The sequence below is a fragment of the Myxocyprinus asiaticus genome, chromosome 38, assembly GCF_019703515.2.
Source record: "Myxocyprinus asiaticus isolate MX2 ecotype Aquarium Trade chromosome 38, UBuf_Myxa_2, whole genome shotgun sequence".
NCBI lineage: Eukaryota > Metazoa > Chordata > Actinopteri > Cypriniformes > Catostomidae > Myxocyprinus > Myxocyprinus asiaticus.
The window spans coordinates 1596124-1620299 of NC_059381.1; the positions used below are offsets into that span (position 1 = coordinate 1596124).

At 36.2% G+C, this 24176-nt stretch overlaps 1 protein-coding gene across 9 annotated transcripts in view; it reads right to left on the reverse strand.

The window, feature by feature from the left end:
- Positions 1-880: 880 nt before the first annotated feature.
- Positions 881-24176, reverse strand: part of LOC127429242 (transcription factor 4-like) — a 213726-nt gene continuing 190430 nt past the window's right edge. For 7 of the 9 annotated variants that reach the window (XM_051678159.1, XM_051678156.1, XM_051678158.1 and 4 more), the window contains 5 exons: positions 14941-15073; positions 12541-12691; positions 10504-10733; positions 6970-7102; positions 881-3652 (listed from right to left, as the gene is read on the reverse strand). In XM_051678159.1, the coding sequence (XP_051534119.1) occupies positions 3604-3652; positions 6970-7102; positions 10504-10733; positions 12541-12691; positions 14941-15073 (696 nt within the window). In that variant the 3' untranslated portion in view covers positions 881-3603. Of the gene's footprint in view, positions 3653-6941; positions 7103-10503; positions 10734-12540; positions 12692-14940; positions 15074-24176 lie in introns of all 9 variants that reach the window. The other 2 variants (XM_051678160.1, XM_051678163.1) reach the window with 1 other exon arrangement.

Here is a 24176-nt window from a genome sequence, read left to right on the forward strand (position 1 = left end):
ATTGGGAAGAAAAGGGAAAAAAAAAAAAACCATCCCTTTATTTTTAATAATTAAAATGTAATAATTGTTTTACTACAGAAAATATAGTTGAACTATAGTAATTGCAGTAAAAACATAGTAACCACAAAATTTACCATGTTTTTTTACTACAGTAACCATATTTTAACCATGATGTTTATAGAAATAAACATATAGTACAGGAAAACCAAAACTATGGTAGTAAAAATCATAATCATTCTGAAAAAAAAAGTTTTACTTTAGGTTAGTTTTACTATAATAACACCATGGTTAATTTTTAGTACATTCTTACCACACGCACACACACACACACACACACACACACAAAAGGTTACATGGTCACTGCAGTTTTACTATAGTAAAATAATAACATCCCGACAAATTTTACTAGATTTGTGGTTAAAACATGAAAAACTATTATGCAATGGGGTAAGCAAAAAACTGAAGATATTTTGTCAGAAAACAAGTCTTAATATATAACATTTATCATGTTTTAAGGACATTTTTACTGGAAAACTGATTTCTTTTTGCATTGCGTGTGCATTGATGTTGGTTTCTATGTTTCCTCATGATTTCCGGTAGAATCGGTGAGGGTGTATTAACACTGAAGCTGATGTGCAAATATCAGCATGCTTTCATCGATTATCTGGCAGTGGAAATCGAAGATCGTTCAGCTCTGGGAGGCTTCTAGAACGGCTCTCTTTATCACACTGAAGTGTCAAAGAGAAAATGTATTTTTTAACCCCTCCAAAAACAAACCCTTGATGACATATAGCACTACGACCCCCTAAACAAACCGCACATCTGTTGAACTCTTGTGCATGATAAATACTTTGAAAAATGAGCAAAGACCAGTTGTACGTTGCTGTTTGCATCAAATAATCTTTATGTCACAAATCTCTATCGGAGGAGCACTGAAATCAACAGAGTTTTAGAGAACACTGCCCAGAGTTTGATTCTGACGATGGAAAAGAGATCGCTTACAGTTCAGTTTTGCTTTTGACTAAAAAAAATCAGTTAATAAAAGCAATAACAAGTATGTACATTATGAACAACCAATAGGAAAACAGCATCTTTTTCCACGGCAATCATCGTAATTAAATCGGCTACTACAACATGATGGCACAAGGAGAGAATTAGTCAAACATCTTAAGCACTGGCAAAATACAACTTCAGATGTTGAGAATTTACTGAAAGACAAGTACACAATCATGTGTGAAGCAATGCAAAAGTACAGATGTACGGCACTTTTCAATACAATTTGTTGGAGTGTTGTCGTTCAGCGTTACAATAACGCAATTTGGACCTGCAAAAAAAAAAAAAAAAAGGTATAAAAATGTATGACATTTTGCATTTCTGAGTGGCGAATGCGTAGCACAATTTAGCCGTAGTTTCGAAGCATCGCTACTCAGCTTTTCCACAACTAATCTTTTTCCAAAAGTGACAAGGGAAATTAAAATCTGATTGTTGACACACATTAACGTCATCCACATAATAAGCGTTCGCCAGTACACATCCCAGAAAAACATCGTTAACTCTGCTTGTCACTTCTATTTACACAAAAATACAATTAAAAATGACAATGTAATGATGAAATGAGAGAATTATCGTATAGCTTTGACTCCCGATCCCACCCGCACGTTTTACAAAAGAAAAATGTTCCCAGAAATATAAACATAATGTTTTTTTTTTTTGTTTGTTTGTTTGTTTTTTCACTACATTTTCAATGTGACACATTTCAACACACAATTAATATATTTTTTTTGCCTTATATAACAAAGAAAGAAAAAAAACGGATACAACGTATTTTCTAAACACAAAATAACAACAGCCTACATGTAAAAATATAACTTTTACATACACAGTTTCAAAATAATGGTAAGTTTGCATTTGTTGCATACAGTTTCCAAATGTCCGTGTTTCTCTGGATGACACTTCGGTCCCGCGGAGGCGTCGGTACAGCCGCGATGAATTCATGAAAAATATCACAACAGAGTCACGTCTCTTGGAACGTCTCCGCTCAAGCTTTATGGAAAGAAAGAAAAATCCTCACGGACTTTCAATCGAATGCAATCGACACCTCTCTTTATATACTGTATATATTTCTACATTTAAATATATGTCGATTTTCTAATAGACTTTTTTTTTTTTTGTCCAGTTTCAGTGCCTCTTGTTGATTGCGTCGATAAAACCACCGCCAATCCTCGGATGGACGCGCGCGGTTTCGTTTGTTATTTTATTCTTTTCCTTTTTTTTTTTTTTTTTTTTGTTGACAGAGAAACCAGTACAGACAAAGAATAAGAGAGATAAAAAAAGAGGAAAAAGCCATTTTTTACACGTATAACCACACATTTGTACTGAGGACTACAGCGGCTCAACAACAAGCCAGTGTTCAGAAAAGCTGATAGCTATAATACAAAGCTCAATAACGTGTCGTTCACGACATTGACAGGTGGGCGGGGCTGTGGGCGGGGCCACGAGGGGCTGGACACACCTTCTAATTACATATAGGCATACAGTACATTAAATACAGTTTATCCAAAAAAATACTTTTTTACCTTTTTACTTTTCTTTTTTTTTTTTAAATTCCAGGCCATCAAAAGCCCGACTGCATAGACCCTAATGACTAACATTTTCCTAAGCTTGCATTCTAGAAAGTTCTGATAATGTTCTCCTCGGTTTGTGTGATGATATGAGCTCTAAAAGGCACATTGGTTGAAGTGTAGTTATGTTAAAATTGCATCGTTAGGGTGTGGAAGGGGTTTAGTAGAGTAGACGGCTAGAGTAGGGCAGAAAACAAACAAATAAAACGTGGAATGACCTGCCGGTGCTTCCGACCGTTATCTTCTGCTAAATGTGGCATGGTGGCTTTCTTAAAGCACGGCGTGATTGCTCTTAACCTATAAAGTGACCTTGGGGAGGTTTTCGTAAAATGAGCCCAGACTTGTTCGACCCTGGTGAAGGAATGGCCTCGAAATTTTCATTAGCTGCTGGTTTTTACAACAGATTTAACTCACCAGAACCACATTTTCGGTTGCTAAGTACACAACAATAAAATCATTATTGCAAAGGTCTGAATTTTTTTAATACTGTTGTTGATTAAAAGCCCGCCTCTCTCTCTCTCTCTCTCTCTCTCTCTCTCTCGATCCGATCTCTACATGGACTGATTCAGAATTTCATAAATCTCTTCTTCCGTTTTGACTTCCGTGTGGAATTCCATGAGGCACAGTTGCAAAAGTTCCACAGTGTGGACGAGATTGCCATTAAACTCAGAGAGCTGCTCGCGACACCTCCAAACGCTGTTGCAACAACATCATGATATGTTTGAAGAATCCCCCCTTCTGTCGGCGCGTTTCGAATCTTTTGTTGTATGTTCGTACGTTTGTTAAAACGTCTCGTTTTTTGGACAAGGAATGCTCGGAGGAAGAGATACACGCCGATCCCGCGTGATTCTCCGTAATTTACAGTAAATCCATCCAGTTGGCGTGATGCAGGAAGAGGAACACATGGGAGTTGGATGTTCAGATGGAGGTTTGATTGATTCGTTGATTGTTTGACTGACGTTCAGGGGCACAGATGATGTTGTCAAAGGAAGTGATCGCTCATCATTTTGATAAATTCTGGCAGCTTTGACCTGAAAGATGGACAGAGAGAGAAGAAGTTAATATAGTATTAGAACAATACTACAAGAACGATCAGTTTCACTTCATTATCACAGAGAAATGTCCAAATCATATTTCACCCAAATATAAAAAGATAAAAATAAGAAATTATATTTTTGCTTATGGAAAATGAAGCCTATTTTAGGGGCATGGGACATTATTTTCATGACAGTTACACTCTTTTGGTACTGCCTTTATTTTTTGCAGATTTGAAGAAAAAATGATTGTACAACAGCATCTTTTTTACTGTAATACATGGGCGGTACAGTTACGGTAATAAGAATAATCTTTGAAAATGGGAATAGAAAAACTAGAGTGTCCGGATGCGTTATGGTAATGAGAATTAGGGGGTAAAATGTGCTTAGCCCTTTAAGCTCAGATGGGCCCACGAGAAAAAAAAGAATCGTCAAAATATTAATAAGTCTTGACCGATACAAAATAGGTATCGTTTGAAAGCTTAGAAGCTCTACTTTCCAATGCATGTAGACATTATGACCAAAACTAAACAAGTGCTTTGAAATTTGCAGACAAATCAGAAATGTTCCGTTTTGATAATTTATAAAACAAATTTGCACTGTTCATATTTTTGCAATCAGTAAAAACATCAGACTGATCAAATAGTCATGTGTCATATGTTGTTGGAAAGCTCTCAAAGAGTAGAATACAACCAGCCTATTTGTTTTACTCACAGACAAAAATATAGTATGTTTTCGCTTATAAATTCACGGACCATAAACGGAGCAAATGAGGTGATTATCTTTCAAACGAGTCCACACACAAGATAATCAGATGTATAGATCATTAGATAATCCACATGAAGCACAATGTTACATATGGCCACCAGGAGATGGCGCCAAATACATGACACAGACTCAATGATGACTCAAATGCTACCACTCCTGGAGTCGCGAGTTTGAATCCCAGGGTGTGCTGAGTGATTCCAGCCAGGTCTCCTAAGCAACCAAATTGGCCCGGTTGCTAGGGAGGGTACAGTCACATGGGGTAACCTCCTCGTGGTCGCGATAAGTGGTTCTTGCTCTCAATGGGGCGTGTGGTAAGTTGTGCGTGGATCGTAGAGAGTAGCATGAGCCTCCACATGCTGTGAGTCTCCGCGGTGTCATGCACAACGAGTCACGTGATAAGATGCGCGGATTGACGGTCTCAGAAGCGGAGGCAACTGAGACTTGTCCTCTGCCACCCGGACTGAGGTGAGTAACCGCGCCACCACAAGGACCTACTAAGTAGTGGGAATTGGGCATTCCAAATTGGGAGAAAAGTGGATAAATTAAAAAAAAAAAAAAATGATGACTCAGTGGCACAGAATGAAACTCATTCTGTGAAATCTCATTACTAAAATCATGTCTGCATGCTATGCAAACCTTTAGTCATTGTTGTGTTTGCACGTGTAATTAGTTCTTATGTACAATTATTATGTTTTATTTGTTTGGAGAGGCTTTTGGACACTTGGAGATGTTTTTGGACACTAGGATAAATTATATTTGTAATGTTATAACTTTTGATTGCTTTTTCGGAACCACACAACATTTTTCTCAGTTACAGTTGACATGATTGGGAACAAAACAAAAGCAGTTTTTCAGAGACACCTCATTTACACCCAGAGGTGCATGTCAAATAAGAAAAATAAGTAAAAAGTAAATTTTTGGATCAATTTGTTTTCTGAATTTTTCAGCAGTTTCTTAGGCTGAGAGTCTCGTGATTTATCATAATATATCTTTAAAAATGTAAAAAGTTTTCTTTACATTGATACCAAACACTTGACCCTCCATGTTTTTTTTGTCGAGGTATAAGTCTTTAATTTTGTGTTTGCCACTGAAACAGGAAATCTTTACACCATCAGAGCTTAAAGGGTTAAGTGTCCTTAAAATAATGTCACAATGCTAAAAATCATTACAGTCCTAAATGTAAGCTTCATTTTCTTTATGCAAAATATAATTTTTTTGTATTGATTAGGTGTTTAATATGACCAGGACATAATGTGTAAAAAAAAAAATTAGATTTTTAACACTAATCTAAACAAAAAATAATTATTATAAATTTAATTCAGTAAAACAAATACTTCCATAATGTATATTTATAATCGTACTTTACAGATAATATTTACAGTAATAATAATAATAATAATAATAATAATAATAGTGCATTACAGTAATGACAAAGATACTTATTCACATTACAGTATGCTTCTGAGAATTGGGGAGAAATGTTTAATTTTCATGAAAATAATGGCAAAATGCTAAAAATCGTAAAATCCTACATTTAAAAAAAATCCTAAATTTAAAACCTAAAGCTAGGCTTCATTTTCTTTGAGCAAAGTATAATTTCTTTATTTTTTCTTTTGATTTTAGGGTGTAATATGACCTGGAGATCTTGACAGGTTTGGTGAGATTCACCTTAAAGCCTTTAAAATGTTTTGAGGAAAAACCTTTATCCATAAACATTAAGTTATACTTAGTACTCGTTGTACTATTTGCCTCTATAAATGTGATCCTTTCTATAGTCTAATGATGTAAAAAAATCTATTTACTATTTACCTACAGAGAATGTTTCCGCTCACTAGTAAAACATTCAAATGAAAAAGAAAGACAAATTAAGTGGGTTTAATTTACACCTTCAATTTTACGCTTAATTATAAGTTGTAAACTCATTAAGTGCACATTACAGTGATTTACACAAGGAAAATGGCAACCTTTGGAACTGCAATATCTATTCACACCCATGATGAAATGTGAACGTTGCACTTTTCAGGTTTAAAACATGTAAATGAAAGTCAAACAAATGAACAATTAAATTACAGATCATGGAAACCACAAAATAAGCCACAAACATATCATTAGAATGATAGTAAAAAACATCAAATCATTTCTGAGTGGAATGGTCAGATCTCATGTGTACATGTTCCTCTTAACGTACAAATGTATGAACTTTAATACATTTTATATATTACGATTTAAATCTAGCTAATAGAAAAACTATTAAATCATATAAATGACCAAAATCTATGTGCACACACATTATAAACCACACTTACTGCCAATCTGTTGTTCAAATGTGCCCATTGTTAAATTTGACAGCAGGCTCTCTATTAGGCCCCGTTTTGTAATTGCTACAGAATGACACAATTTATAAAGTTGAGTGTAAAACTACTGTTTACTCAAACCGAATTAGAAATTAGTTTTGGGGTTAATGGCGCATCATGGGACATGTACAACAGCAGATTAGTGTGAAGTGAAATATTCTGACCATTTACGGGGGGGGTGTGGCTGTTTACATTTGTCCCATGGGATTGGATGATTCGCCCAAGCTGTGGTGGGCACCAGCCAATGAGAGCGGAGGGCCGTCCGACGACACCTTCTCCTCTTCTCGTCTCTTCAAACATGCCGCTTTTGGATTGAGGTTCCGCTCTGGAGAGTGAACACACAGCACACGCTTACTCGTTAACCAGCAATGGGTCACTCATTACACAATGCGGTTAAAGGAACAGTTTGCCTGCAAATTACAATTCTATCATCACTTAGTCACCCTCATGTTGATGCAAACCTGTATGACTTTTATTTCTTCCCCGGAACCCACTGAAAGTTTTGAGTGGGGTTTACTAACTTAAAAAAAAAAAAACTTGGGAAACAATTTCCATGCAGGAATTGCTAGTAAATTTAACAGACAATATTTCCAAGGTTACACACAATTCTTGGTGGTTTCAAGTAAATTTGACCCTCCTATGGTATTGAAAAATGGCACCTCCCTTTAGTATTCACGGTCATTTTTGACCGGAAGGGTCAGATGTGTAACACTTATTTTTTTATGATGATAATAATACCATTTCTTTTTCTCTGAAGTAAGAACAATAAAATGATGCATTTCTTTTGGGATTTTATGCTATTTTGATCTTATTTACATATGCATTTATAAATGTTCCCATTCATTTGCATATACAAATAAGCTAATTTTTGTAAAAAAAAAAAAATAGATTTCAGAACCTACACTTCTGTAAGTTGAAACATGAAGAAAATATGAAAATGTGACATGATTTGGAGGCAAATTGCTGCCATCTGGTGAATAAAATATAAATAACATGAGTTGAACACCATGTCATGCCAGTAACAGCCAGTAGATGACTGTAGACACATACTGTGTAGTCTGATGACTTATTGTAACCAAATTTTATATTTAATCACAAGATATGCATTTGGATATATATTTAGACATTATAAAACTATTATTTGTCAAAGTTTAGCATTTTAAAATTGATTTGAAGTGTCAGTTTTTGCAGTTAATGTCATTGTGTTTGCAATCAAACCTGACCATGGTGTTACAAAGAGAAGACACAGCATAAGCATTTTTCTCAAGAAACAGAAAATGTGTGTGTGTGTGTATGTATGTGTGTGTGTGTGTCAGATTGCTGTCATCAGCTGCAAAACAACAGATGACTTGTAATGCCAACAATGACCAACATATGGCTGTAGAGCTCCAATTACTGATGCCCTGGTTCTGTGTGTGTGTTCTGCATTGTGAGTGTGTTATCGTCTCAACCCTTCATTTCTGAGTGTGTGTTTAGCATTGTGACTGATTTATTGTTTTTGTTTTTTTGGCAAATGTAAATAAAAAAAGAGCTCTGTGTTATAGTCTCACCAGTTCATTTTTGTGTGTGTAAGTGTGTGTGTGTGTGTGTGAGTGAGTGGGTGTGTATGTTTTGCACTGAGGATGTTTTAGAGTCTCACCCTGTAATTTCTGGCCGTTTTTTTTTTTTCTGCACTTTGGCTGATTTACTGATTGTATTTGACAGATAAAAAGAAATTTGCTCTGTTTTTTGGTCTTTCCCATTCATTTGTAATGGTCGGTCAATTTTGACTGCAAATACTAAAAGTGTCGCTTTTTTACGACCGCTTAGAATTATCGAATCAAGCCCAATTTTTGTATTTAATTTGTATTTATTTTTTTATATTCAGATGGCAAATGGAGGAAAAGACACCAAGTCTTGTACTGCTCAGATAAAAGAAACAATTTTTATAAAATGTGGAAAAATGTACAGAAAAATGACCTAATACCATAGGAGGGTTATCTCGCTCTTTGTACATTTTACCCAAGCAGAGTAGCACTGAATTAAGGCAAGCTTTGAAAAGCATACTAGCATTTTAATTATTTTTTTAACATACTTAGTCAAGTACCACATGACACACAGAAGCCTTCAAGATGGAAGATTAATGCATGTTATGTAGTCTATGAGACAACATAATCTTGCTTTAATGGCGATAGAAACAAGATACAGACCTGCACATGCAGACCTCAACACTTGGTGCACAAAACATGATGACTGTAACAATTAAAAGATATATATATTTTTTTTAATGGGTAATTTTGAGTAAAAAATTTACTTAAGATTGCACAAAACAAGGTTACCACACAAAATAAAATAAAAAATCAACAATAAAAATGGTGTTAAATAGTGTTAAAAAATAATTAATATTTTCAAGTTCATGCTTAAACTAAATTTTTCAGCGTAGAAAGTACTTAATCTTTTCTGCTATATTAACTTCACAAAAAAAAAAAAAGTTCAATGCACAACAGCTTCAGTCGCCATTCACTTTCATTGTATGAAGAAATAAAGATGTTAACATACTGCATAAAATCTCTCTGTGTTCAACAGAGGACAGATGTGAACCAAAAAAAATAATAATATAATAAATCACGGTGAACTTTTTGTCATCTGCCCTTCATTGTTCTGTTATTTTCTGTATAGTTTCTGTGTTACAAATATATATATATATATATATATATATATATATATATATATATAAAATAAAGCATTTTAAGTATGTACTTTGTTTTTAAAATATCCAAAAAGAGGGGGCCTGGGTAGCTCAGTGAGTATTGACGCTGACAATCACACCTGGAGTCGCGAGTTCGAATCCAGGGCGTGCTGAGTGACTCCAGCCAGGTCTCCTAAGCAACCAAATTGGCCCGGTTGCTAGGGAGGGTAGAGTCACATGGGGTAACCTCCTCGTGGTCGTGATTAGTGGTTCTCGCTCTCAATGGGGTGTGTGGTAAGTTGTGTGTGAATCAAGGAGAGTAGCATGAGTCTCCACATGCTGTGAGTCTCCGCGGTGTCATGCACAATGAGTCACGTGATAAGATGCGCGGATTGACGGTCTCAGAAGCGGAGGCAACTGAGACTTGTCCTCCGCCACCCGGATTGAGGTGAGTAACCGCGCCACCACGAGGACCTACTAAGTAGTGGGAATTGGGCATTCCAAATTGGGAGAAAAGGGGATAAAATGTAAAAAAAATATATATATATATATATATATATATATATATATATATATATATATATATATATATATATATATATATATCTCCAAAATGAGATAAAACTGTCATGTAAGAATAGCTCACCTAAAAACCACCATTGCACTTTTCAGGTTAAAAACATGTAACTCAGAGCATTAAAAGCAACAAGCAAATAATGAAAAATTCAATTAAAGGCAATGTAAACCACAAAATGTTCCCCTTTTACAGATTTGAATCTGGCGCACACACGACCATGTCTTTGTTTTACAGGAGCGTGCTTGACACCTTACTAAGGAGAAGAAGACTGCGCTCAAACTTCATTGGTTCTTTTGTGAATTTGTCACCACAGCATTAGATTTAGAAACACTGCAGTCTTCCGCAGTGCTTTAGACTTTCACTAATAAACACAGGAAGTGCTCGCTATCTTGTTTATGTTCAGAAAGGAAGACTGCACAACATGGTGTATGTAGTAGGATGTAATGTCAGTAGTATGGTAGTAGATGCAGTTGATACTGACCTCTGACCTGTTGCTCCAGACTCAGGATGACAGCGACGGCCTGGTGCAGTATGAGCAGTTTGGTCTGCGGTTTGTCGCTCTTGAGGTGCAGTTGCACCATGCGGCCGAGCTCCTTAAACGCCTCGTTGATGTCCCGGACACGCAGACGCTCGCGAGCGTTATTCGCCATCCGCCGCTCTTTCTCGCGCTCGAGCTTCTGTTCCGGGGTCAAATCCTCGTCATCGTTGTTACTGTGAGTTGAACCGTGTGATTGTAGGGTAAAAGAAAATGCAATATTGGTGTAAATACATGCAGTCAGGCTGCACACCGTTTTAAGAATGAGACCAGTTTAACCCTTATACACATACATTGAGTATTTTGTGTCCAGGGACCTCATTCCACCCCCCGTACCTCATCTGTTTTTTAGAGTTGTGCCCACACCTCTTTAGTATTCCTCAACTTTTCTCTTCTGAATAGTGTAACAAATAAAAATGGCAAAATTGCAACAAATGTTTTTTTTAAATTTTTTATAACTGCTTAATAACCAAGTGCATAGGGTCATTAATGACCCGAGATCAGTTATAGTGCCGTTTGTTATGTGTGCCTCCCTAAATCATAATTTTATGATTATTTTATATCTATATAAGTTTACTATCACATGATATATATTTCTTTGTTCATTACAAGAGAAATCAGTACTATATTCATACAAATAAATACTATATCACGTTGATTTTCTGTGCAACAATAGTGACAATAGTGCTATTTCTTCCTCAAGGTGGCGCTGTTATCACAGTGATTTACATTTGACTGCTGTTTGAGAAGAAGCAATGCGGAGGCAAACTATAGCAAGTTTAACACATGAACAGTATGATATGACTATTGTCATTTGGGTGTACTACTGAAATAATGTAAGTTGTGCATCTATTTAGACACAATAAGTGCATGAGAAAATACATATGTGTAGCTCATTATGTATTTGCATCTCATTAAATTTAAGTGTGTCTAAATTTGTTGCATCATCTCTTTGATATATGAAAAATAAAACATCAGAATATATTCTATACTATTTTCTAATATGCTTGAAAATGTTTTGAAAATGTAACACTATCTGGGCATTTTGTAGACTTAAACACCCACACATTTAATTATTATTCATAATTATTAAAAACGATTCTGTCTTTTCCAGATTTGAAAAGCACTAATCAGTTCTCCATCTTTTCTAATTTACATTATAATGTTTTGATGTCATATTTTACCAATTGCATGTCAAATTTTGTCATAAAAAAAAAGACAAAACAGTATATATTTATAATATCAGCCTGTAAAAATTGACAGAATAAAAATCGGTTATTGACGTTGACATCTCTAGTACATTTAATGTTCAGAATCTGTTTCTAATGGTGCATTAAATCAGATTCTCCTGATAAAATATTCAATATGATCCCTCAAAACATACTGATATAATGACATAACCTAAACATGAGAAATCACATTGACACACACAGACTGTCTCTTGAAATTTAGGATCAAATGTGTCGAATTGATCATTCCAGGTGGAAAGCTATAAACCAGCTCAGGTGTTTATCCTGGGAATGTTTGGGAATGTTTGGATGTATTTGGGATCCAGGAAATGCCCTACACTCATGTGTGAGAAACAGCTAAAATCCGGCTCAAGACCAGAGGAGATGCAGAAGAACCCAAATCAGTGTGTGTTTAAATCAGTTTGTTTTACAGTGTGTACATGTCTATGCGATGTTTACGATGTGTATGATTAAGAGTGTGTGTATTTTTATAAAAAAAGTCATATGCAGTCAGTCAAAATTGTCTCCAGAAGTGAGCTCAATCTGATAGAAGCTCCCTTAGAAGACGTCCTCACAGGTAAAAGTCATTTATAAATAATGTAAATAATGTTTTCTTGGTCTGCATGTTTAATAAATGTTGGGTTTGTCATCTCGGTGTTTAGCTGTCTCTCAGAGCACACGGGTCACTTCATCAAAGTCCAGACTGGCGTTTGATTGAAGCGCTGCTGACGATACAGTTTACCTAGATCTTGACCTCTCTATAGATTTCAGATCCTTGATGTCCAAATCCTCTTTCTTTGCGTCCAGAGATTTACTGTCGTGCAGATTCTCATCGCCTTCATCTTCCGATTTAATCTCTGAACTCACGGACGAGGCACTCTGACCCTGAAGACCGGCCGAGAGAGCTGCAGATGAGAAAAAAGAGCATTAATCACGACTGAAATCTCTTTCACTTTTGCTGAAGTACGAGCTGTATTTTATTTTGCATTGTTAGCAGACGGTGGGAGGATAATTAGAGTTGCTTTCAGACAGCTGGTCAGACTGGATATGTGAGGAGAGACACAAAACAAAAGGCTGATTTGGGACGGTGACAAAGTTTGAGTTGTTTTTCGGGAACTCTCGCTCTCTGCCCACATACAGTATCAAATTGATTCTTCCTCCTCGTCTTGTGCATGGGTGGTTTAATCTAGTAAAGCCTGGTGAATTTTAACCAGTGCAGTAAGGCCTGTTTCACGCTTCACTGTTCTCTCTGCTTGCAGGAAATGAACGACACTGCGACCAATCGACACGTATTTAAGCAGTCTGTGAATTAACACTTCATGAAGAAGGCAGAACGTTCTCCTTCAGGTCCTGTAAACTTCAGCTCTTGATAGCCACCCACATTTATAGGCACTTTATAAAAAAGTCATTTTCAAAAGACAACACTGTGGTGGTACTGTGGTACAATATGAATGAAATAAGTTGGTAATACTATGGTCCTTTGATGTACATCATTATATTGAAGGATTAACATATTCATGCACCATATTATCACTCTGAGGTACTTCAAAGAATTACATATTATCATGGTACAAGTCGAAAAAAAATAAATACATTTATTATATTACCATGGTGCATGCCCGCCCCTGAAAACATGATATCATTAAGGCACCTGAAATATGCTATTATTACAGAACATGGCCAAAAAGATTATATATTGGCATGTAACATGGCTAAAAACATGACATTATGATATAACCATGGTACATGCCCAAGATATTACCATTTAAAACAACAGCAAAATATTCAAGCAAAATATCCAAAAATACTGTATGATATTGTCATGGCCAAAAATATTATATTAGCATATTACATGACTTGAAACATGACATTATGAGGGCACATGTAGATAAACATACAAACAAACAAATAAGATATTCCCATTTAAAAACAGGATATTACCATAGTACAATATCCAGAAATATAATATTGCCATGGTGCTATTTCCAAATGCAGTATTTTTGTCCATGTTCCAGCATTACAAACCACAGGCTGTTAAATCTTGATAAATTCCTCCTGGATGCCATTCACAAACAATCATTTTTAGTTATTTATTATGTTCTTTTTCATATTTTATAGCATTCAGCACCTCATTAACTGTTTGGCTGAGAGAGGAAAGCGCTTGCCAAGAAATCCGTTCGGAGAGCGAGTGTTCAGCTTTAAACGAGTCTGGAGTTTTGACGCCTCACTTCCCAGGTCATATACAATTTCCTTTTACATATTCATATTTGGAATAAAGCGCAGGATTTAACGCACTCATAATTGTTCACACATTAGGCTGGGGGCCGGCCAGCGGCGGGGACACACAAAACATCATGCCAACGCTGGCTGTTGTTTTAGCTTTTATAAAGCGAAATATGGGAGCACGATTTCTCAACAAAAACATATTTTTCACGAGCGGATGAGCTGAAAACTGGCTTTATTGACTGCTAATGTGCTGTTCACTTGCAAGATACTTTAAAGTCACTTCGAGCTTTGTGTCAAGTTTACAGTGAGGCTTTTTTTATTTGTTTTGTCAGACGTTATGTACTATTAATGTCTGGGAAATTGCAGTCAGATATAAATAAAAAAATTACCATAAAATCCCCAAACATTAGCTTGACGGTCTGCTGAGTTTTCCAAGATTTTCCATGGCTTTGCTTGAGGTTTTTAAGATTTTTAAAAATTATTTTATAGATGGTTTACTAAAAAAAGATCAATATCTACCCAAGTAAAGGTTTATAGAGAAGCATATAGAAATGTGCATGTCGTTTTATTCTCATTTTCTTCCAGGCCTAGAAATCACCGAGCGTGTGAACTCTTCTGTACAATCATCTGTGTTGTGTGTGTTGATGCTCTAAAATGGCGGAATGCCGTGGAGGAGGGGTGGGATGTTGGCATTGTGCCCGCTCTATGCCCACATTGTGCCAGCCTGCTGTCTGTGTGTGTGTGTCAGGTTTTGCCTACATTGACCAAATGTTCCCACATGGAGAGTAAAAGCTGAAATCTCTGCCATTGTGAAAAGCAGCGAAGAAAACGACTTAATAAACAAACCAAATATGTAAAAATGCAGAAAGGTTTGTGTGAGGATTCAGAAGTCAATGTGTGTGTGTGTGTGTGTGTGTGTGTCACTCACCCCTGTAAGGGTCGGAATGGCTGAGGTCGGGGGAAGTGGCCGACTGCACAGGAAGTTGCGGTCCTGGAACCTGATTGGCCACGATAGAATGACCGGTCCTCAAACCAACACCATCCTCACGATGAGCTCCCACCTGAAGAGAGAGAGAGAGAGAGAGAGAGAGAGACGGTTACAGAAAGCATCTCTCTCAGTGTTATCTGCTGTGCCACTGCTGACCAATAGAAGGCGCTGTCCACCTTCACAACAGAGACTAAAAAAAAAAACACACCTCCATTTTACATCCTCTCTTTCTCTCTCAGACTCCCATTCTACTCATACTACTTCTGCAGTATGTAGTAAGCATTGATAAGACAATACAAAAAGTGGCTTTAGAATCCATATTATTGCACATAAGCCAATCATTGGCCTACAGTTCACAGCAATCCAATTTAATTCATCAATCAGTCCGAGATATATTATAAGGGCTTGTTTAAGGATGCGTCAATGTACACCTGCGTCAGACGGATGCTTTTGGAGTGTCTCAATTTGGTTGCATCGCATCATAAACATACAGTTTTTAGGTCGCTGTGTCAAATTAAACATAGTTTAATGCTTTAAAAAACACTCTTGAGATCCCTAAATTCGGATTTGCGCTTCATCAAGCTGTTTTGAATGCAAGATCGCATCCTCGTGTTGTGCTGTCTGCTGAAGGGTTGGTTTGTTCTCTGTATAAGCTGCACATTGCCTGTACAGCTGAAGTTTCGCTTACTGCCCCCTGAAGAAAACAGCTGGTACATCAAACTTGAATTACAGTCTGGGGACATGATTAATTGTGTTAATTTTTTATATAATTAATCGCACTAAATTAACACGTTAAATCGATAGGCCTAGTAAATATTTGAAGTAGGGTTGTCAGTCGTAGCGTATAATGCAGAATCGTCCCGTATTTGAGGGAACAAAATTGCGTTCCATATGAAATCCATACGGAACGCCGTTTGTCCCGTATTTTAGCATCTCAGACAAACTGCTGAGAATGTTTCACAAGCCGAGAGAAATGGACCTGAAACACACACCTTTCGCATGAGCTATGTGAGATATTGGTGATTAAACGTTACACAAAAACTAAAAAAATCTAAAAAAAAATCAGCGCACGTTTTTTGTAGTGGATTACTATTGTAAAGTAACTTACTCAACACTATACTATCTATCTATCTATCACCACCTCACTCTTTTCTTTCTATCTATCTATCTATCTATCTATCTATCTATCATCTATCTATCTATCTATCTATCTATCTATCTATCTATCATCTATCTATCATCTATCTATCTATCTATCTATCTATCTATCTATCATCTATCTATCTATCTATCTATCTATCTATCTATCTATCACTCTTTTCTATCTATCTATCTATCTATCACCACCTCACTCTTTTCTTTCTATCTATCCATCTATCTATCTATCTATCTATCTATCTATCTATCTATCTATCTATCACTATTTTCTATCTATCTATCTATCTATCTATCTATCTATCTATCTATCTATCTATCTATCACTATTTTCTATCTATCTATCTATCTATCTATCTATCTATCTATTTATCTATCTATCTATCACTATTTTCTATCTATCTATCTATCTATCTATCTATCTATCTATCTATCTATCACTATTTTCTATCTATCTGTCTATCTATCTATCTATCTATCTATCTATCATCTATCTATCTATCTATCATCTATCTATTCATCTATCTATCTATCTATCTATCTATCTATCTATCTATCTATCTATCTATCTATCTATCTATCTATCTATCTATCACCACCTCACTCTTTTCTTTCTATCTATCCATCTATCTATCTATCTATCAATCACTATTTTCTATCTATCTATCTATCTATCTATCTATCTATCTATCTATCTATCAATCACTATTTTCTATGTATCTATCTATCTATCTATCTATCTATCTATCTATCTATCTATCTATCTGTCACTCTTTTCTATCTATCTATCTATCTATCTATCTATCTATCTATCTATCTGTCTATCATCTATCTATCTATCTATCTATCTATCTATCTATCTATCTATCTATCTATCTATCATCTATCTATCCATCTATCTATCTATCTATCATCTATCTATCTATCTATCTATCCATCTATCTATCTATCTATCTATCTATCTATCTATCTATCATCTATCTATCCATCTATCTATCTATCTATCATCTATCTATCTATCTATCTATCTATCTATCTATCTATCTATCTATCTATCTATCACCACCTCACTCTTTTCTTTCTATCTATCCATCTATCTATCTATCACTATTTTCTATCTATGTATCTATGTATCTATCTATCTATCTATCTATCTATCTATCTATCTATCTATCTATCTATCTATCTGTCTGTATATCTGTCACTCTTTTCTATCTATCTATCTATCTATCTATCTATCTGTCACTCTTTTTTATCTGTCTATCTATCTGTCTATCTATCTATCTATCTATCTATCTATCTATCTATCTGTCTGTCTATCTATCTATCTATCTATCTATCTATCTATCTATCTATCTATCTATCTATCTGTCACTCTTTTTATCTATCTATCTATCTGTCACTCTTTTTATCTGTCTATCTATCTATCTATCTATCTATCTATCTATCTATCTATCTGTCTGTCTGTCTGTCTGTCTGTCGTCTGTCCATAAAGGGATTTTATCACTGCATACTGTTTCACGTCCTATAATATACTATGTACTGTATACTGCCCTGTATTCAGCGAGAAGTAAGCTAGTATTTTAATCTAGTATTTTTATTTTTTAGAATAGTATTTGACATAGTATGCAACAACAAACATTTTAAACAGTAGTATGCTACACTGTCACATGACCTCATTACATTGCATATTTAATAAGTGAATGGCTTCCATTTCAGAAATAAATATGTTTATTTGGCATTTTACATCTAGTTTTGTTAAAAAAAAAAAATCTCAAATTTTGGTAGTGTGACCAAATAATATGTCAAAATCAGCCATGTATTCCATGCATACTGAAAATGTACATGCATACTGCATACTGTAGAAATAGTGTGAGTATGCTAGTTCTGTACAGTAGCATGCTATTATGATCACAGCCAAAATCTCTCTCCAGCTTTCTAATCATTTTTCCTCTGCTGGTGGAAACAGTGAATTTATTCAGGCAGGTAAAATCCAAAGTAATGTCCCATGGTGCTTAGTGGCGAGTGGGCTGCGTCTCGCCCATCTGTCTGCTATCACGTTCACCAACACAACTGACAATTATCTTAATGCCCATATGCTTAATTGTGGGCTCCCTAACTCCCTGGATAATACACACAAATCCAGCAGGAACTGTGAATTGGCACAAGTTTCCTTCTCAGAGTCGATCGCTCCATGTGTTTATGTTTTAAGAACACAATATGAAGAACGGTGCTGTCTCTCTCTCTCTCTCTCTCTCTCTCTCTCGCTGTAATTCCGGTTAATCCAATGACAGTGTGGCTTGATTTAAATATCAGAAAATGTCGCAGAGAGACAGAGCTTTGAGCGTGCACTGTTGCTCATCTTCCATCATTCTTTAAGCCTCAGATGCAGAATGGCTTCTGGCTGTGGATACAAGCGTCTGCCGTACATATTTAATAAAGGTTTTATATTTATAAACTAAAGTCAATTATGAGTCTGATGAGGTCTCTCGCTGCGGACACGATCCCCCAGAGCGTCGCTGTCAAACGTGCCACTGTTAATCACGCCGAGAAAGGACGAGAGATTCTGGGTCAGAGGTTTCTTTATATTTTTACGAAATTTCTGCAGTGAAATCTTTGTCAATTCTGCCAAACTGTAGTTTTGTGTTCTTAAGTTCATGTCTATTTTCGGCTATCTATATGCTCCCATAGCGTTTAGCAGTTGGTACCGATACCAGTAAAGTGTCACGATTCTCATTAGCAATTTCGATATCACAGAAAAAATGCTACGCTAATATGCTACTGAGCACACGCCTTAGCCTATTAAAATGTTACACTGCAGTGTAAATAATACATTAAAACAATAGCATGTTTCCTTCGAGTGTTTCTCAATTAAGTAAACATTGCTTCAAGTTTTTATTTTTTTCTATATTCTGTTTTATTTATTTATTTTTTTCAAAAATTCCATGTTTTATTTTTATTTTTCTGAATTCCGTGTTTTAAGTTTAATTAAATTTCATCATCAAAATTGTGTCTAATCAAATGAATCCAAACTTTAACCAAATGAAAATAGAACAATTAAGTTTCATGCATTTTATATCAAATGAAGTGCTTTACGATCCTCGCAGCATAATCTAAAACACAATATTGGTCTTAATTTTGTCAGATAAAGTGCTGCGCAATAGAGGATCACATTATAAAAGAAAAATTATATTCTGTACAACAGCATTCTTGTTTGTGAGATATAGGTTGATAATAATAATAATAATAATAATAATAATTATAATTATAAAATTTTTTACTAAACACAAGTAATCTATTGCAATTTTATTCATTTCACGCGTCAAGCTTTTATTTTGAATCTAACATTTATTTTGACATGAAGGGGTTTCTGGTTCTGTGTTTTGATGGTAGTTTCACACTTCCAGATAAGACGTTGGTTAAATGAACCAGTGTGATTATCGAAACGCAAAATACTGCGATTTACTTATATAAATATATAGTCTGCAAACGCTGCGTGCATCAAAGTGAATGTGCGCTCTCTTCTGTCATCTACTACAAAAAGCACAGCACGTGACTCTCATAAAATGTGATGTTTTGAGCGTTCTGGCGGCTTCACAAATTAACTTTGAAGTCCACAGCACATGCAGACTGTATATTTATTTTTTTATTAAATCACATCCATTTCTGGTTTCATAATCACACTAGGACATATCAATATTTTAATTAGATTAATTGTGCATTTCAGTGTAAAAGGAGTATAAAAACAAAGGGTCAAATGAGTGTGTGAGCATTTGTAAGCAGCCGTCTGTCATTCAGACCGAATTGAGTCGGTGCTTGGTACTACCGGTACTGCACAAACACTGGTATTGTTACATCGTTTTTATTTTAGTATCGACTTGGCACCGAAGTACCGGTACTTTTGACATCACTATGATCCCAAAAAGTTGACAAAACTTACTTTTAGTGTATAAATGCTTCTAAAATACACTGAGAAAAAACTACTGATGACTCATCTTGCACTACAAACTTCTGTCCAATAAAATGCTCTGTAGAGCTAGAATGTCCCGCCCCCTAATACCACCTCCCACAAATCAAGATTGCAGATTTTAAAGGGACAGTTCAGCCTAAATGTACACACCTTCTAAACATGTAGGACATTCTTTCTTCCGTGGAACACAAAAGGAGATGTTTAGCAGGAAGTTCACAATGGGGATATCAAAAAGGACATTAAATATCATAAGAGTAGTGCATATGACTCACGCGATATATTCCAAGTCATCTGAAATCATACGACAGCATTGCATGAGGAACAGAGTGAAATTTAAGTAATTATTCACTAACAATAACGTGTTGCGAAAGGCTTGATTTCAATGACAAGATATGTGAGAAACAATGACATTTGACCTTGCTGACACCAGAAGTCTTGGATTATAGTGCACAAGTCATGTGGACTGCTTGACAGTCACCATTCACTTCCGTTGCATGGAAAAGAGCACGCATTCTGGAAGATATCTTCCGTTTGTGTTTCACAGAAGAAAGAAAGACATTGTGAATGACGAGTTTGGGTGAATTATTCCTTTAAAGTTTAAAGTGAGTGTGGGAAACCCGTTCTTAATGAGGTCCTGTAGTCTGTCAGTCTTGTAGTTAATTAGGGGTTAGTCGTTAACCAAGACCTTCACCACTGATGTTGTTTATGTGTCATAAAGCTCTTTTGTTACACTGTGTGTGTGTGTGTGTGTGTTTAAAGAGATGAGGACCAGACGTCCAATTGACAGCGCACACACAAGAAAATTCACTCTATGGAAAACGGCACCATACTAGAATAAGAAACAACAGTTTTTGAACCTCCTGAGACCCAAGCATGACTGCTTTGTGCATTTTCCCATTCCCCTTTTTGATTTGTAACTAGTAGCACCTAATAAACATGCAAAAAAAACAAATAGTTTTCCTAAAAATGTATGTCCACATATGTGGACCATGGGACTAAGTTCGAACATTAAATAGTTTATTATGTTTCCAGGAGTGTTGATTATTCATGCTATAGGATGCTCCCTTGCTCCCTATTTAGTGAATGACTTAACCTCCAGTGTGCTGTCTGTCTGCACTGATCTCAGAACAGCTTGAAATGCACCTTATTTTCATCCTAACTCCATATAAAGCCTCTGAAAGCAACATTTATCAGCTTTTGGATGAACCCGTTGATTCTCAATGTGATAATACACAGACAGTGATATTGAGCGTATAGTCCACATACGTGGTCAGTGTGTTTAACAGCGTGCCATTCTGCAATAAATCGATTAAATTTGAAAAATGGCATATCGGATGAAACTAGAGACTCTAATCTTTTGATTCAAACAGGTTTTAATCTAAAAACTTAATGAGGTTTCTGACCAGATGTAGTTTTGTTGGAGTTTCTCCCAAAGACAAACTCCGCTGAGATCGGCTGCATGTTGTTTGGTCACATGACTTGGTGCGTCGAACGTTCAACCCTTTACTGACAGCACAGAGTCTCCTGAACTGAGATCAGTCGGTTTAAATGAAATGAAATGTCCACAAATGTGGACGTGGGGTCTCGGGAGGTTAAAGTGTTTATCTGTTTGTAACGGAGTCATACGTTTCAAACCGTAGCGGAGTGCTGTCTTTGAAAAACCATATCAGCCTTTTACCATTTATAATGTTTTAAAGAAGTCAACTTTTTAATATATTTAACTTTCAGAACTCAAAACTCTCTGTCCAGTCCATCCAGAACATTTAATGAACCTAAACTGTAAAACCGAATCATTCCGAAATCACAACTATGAGCTCATTAACATATGCCCGCCCACATTTACATATTAGAATACTACTTAGCATTCAGCAACTTGACCCGCCCTGCTGATCAACCGCTAGGTGGAAGTTATTTAATCACGACAGAGGTCATTTACATGTCTTAAAGGTACAGTGTAAGGATCAGAGAGAGTTTGGGTCAGTATAAACTAAATTCTGACTGTTTTTGGTGCAAGTAAATATCTTGGATATTTGCACGCAAAAACATCAAATAAAACTGTGTGGGTTTGTATATGTTTACGTGGATGAACCCAAGGTCACTAACCAAATCAAATATCTATCCATCATAAATCCAAACAATAGAGTGACCGTTTAATGTTCCTAAAAATAAACTATTACATAACAAACAAAAGGTGGAACATCAATATCCTGAAGAAGCCAGAAGCGTATGACTTACAGTTACTGTGAATGTTTGGAACAAACCGACTTCCTCTGTGAGACAGACTAATGAACGATGAGGCGGATTTTAAACACAATACTGTATTTAGCAGCCGTGCGTGACACGACCCGGAAATACAAACTGCTAACAGAATCACAGGGGTCACGGGCCAGGACGAGGGGTCAACATCCTCAGAGACAAACACACAGGAACTCTGTTTAAACAATCACAATTGTGTTGCTCTGATATGTGTGCAAACACAAGTCTATATGTGGGTGTTTCTTCAACTATCACTAGTTTATTTAATTAGTCTACTAACAATATCCAACAGTGTATGTACATTCATGACAAGAGATTTATGTCATTTTCACACCACAGTGTCATTTCAGCACATCTCATATTCTGTGTTGTGTTTAATAGAATTCTGTGCTGGAAATGACACAGATGGAAATGACATTTTTAATGTTTTTCAAATAAAATGACCGAAAGCTAATTTCATAGCTAACAATTGATGCATCTTAAATACACATTTTCACTGTTTTTTGTGCATAATTTGGCAAAATTACTGACGGCCAATAAAAAGTGATATTGCCCTTGATTTGTCTTATTTTGTCTCATATTTCATGCTCTTCACTGACACTTTTATCCACTTGTTTAACAAGTACACTAACTTATGAAAAAACGTTATATTGGGGCCTGGGTAGCTCAGTGGTAAAAGACGTTGGCTATCACCCCTGGAGTTCGCTAGTTTGCTAGTTTGAATCCCAGGGCATGCTGAGTGACTCCAGTCAGGTCTCCTAAGCAACTAAATTGGCCCGGTTGCTAGGGAGGGTAGAGTCACATGGGGTAACATGGTCGCCATAATGTGGTTGGTTCTCGGTGGGGCGCGTGGTGAGTTGAGCGTGGTTGCCGCGGTGGATGGCGTGAAGCCTCCACATGTACTATGTCTCCATGGCAACGTGCTCAACAAGTCACGTGATAAGATGCGCGGATTGATGGTCTCAGACATGGAGGCAGCTGGGATTCGTCCTCCGCCACCCGGATTGAGGCGAATCACTACGCAACCACGAGGACTTAAAAGCGCATTGGGAATTGGACATGCCAAATTGGGTAAAAAAAAAAAAAAACGTTATATTATTTGTTGTGCTGGAAATGACGTCACAACTGTGGGACAGTCGTCATTTTAGACGAATGGATAGAAATCATTTCTACACCATAAATATTGAAATGGTTTGTTTATTTCACTCTTTGCTTAGATGATCATAGTTTTAAACATAAAATAAATTGTATTTTCATAGTTTAATATTAAAAGTCTAAAAGGCTAAAACAGTAACATCTATGCACAAAAGACATTTGAAAATACCTCAAATAAATGATGAAGGCCTGGTATAAAGTTTGCAAGTTATATGACCATCATATAACAGCTAGTACTCAGTACTTTATTGGGTAAGTACACTGTAAGTATACTGAAAGTACATGTACTGTAAGGGTGTGTTCACACTTGGCAGGTTTGGTTCGATTAAAACGAACTGTGGTGCGATTGCTCTGTTAGTGCGATTCATTTGAACAAGTGTGAACGCTGTCACCCGAACCTTGGTGCGCACCAACAAGCGGACCGAGACCACCTGAATAGTGGGTCTCGGTCCGCTTCCAAACTAACTCTGGTGTGGTTCGATTGGTATATGAACGCAACATGGACCAAAGACGTTTAAACGGACCAAAAACAGAAAGTAATTTGCCTAAAACTGACCTCAAGCATACCTGGTTCTTCTCATCATAGGAGCTATGTTGCCCATTACAGTTCGGTACAGGCGTCGGAACCGCCGTCAGCCGT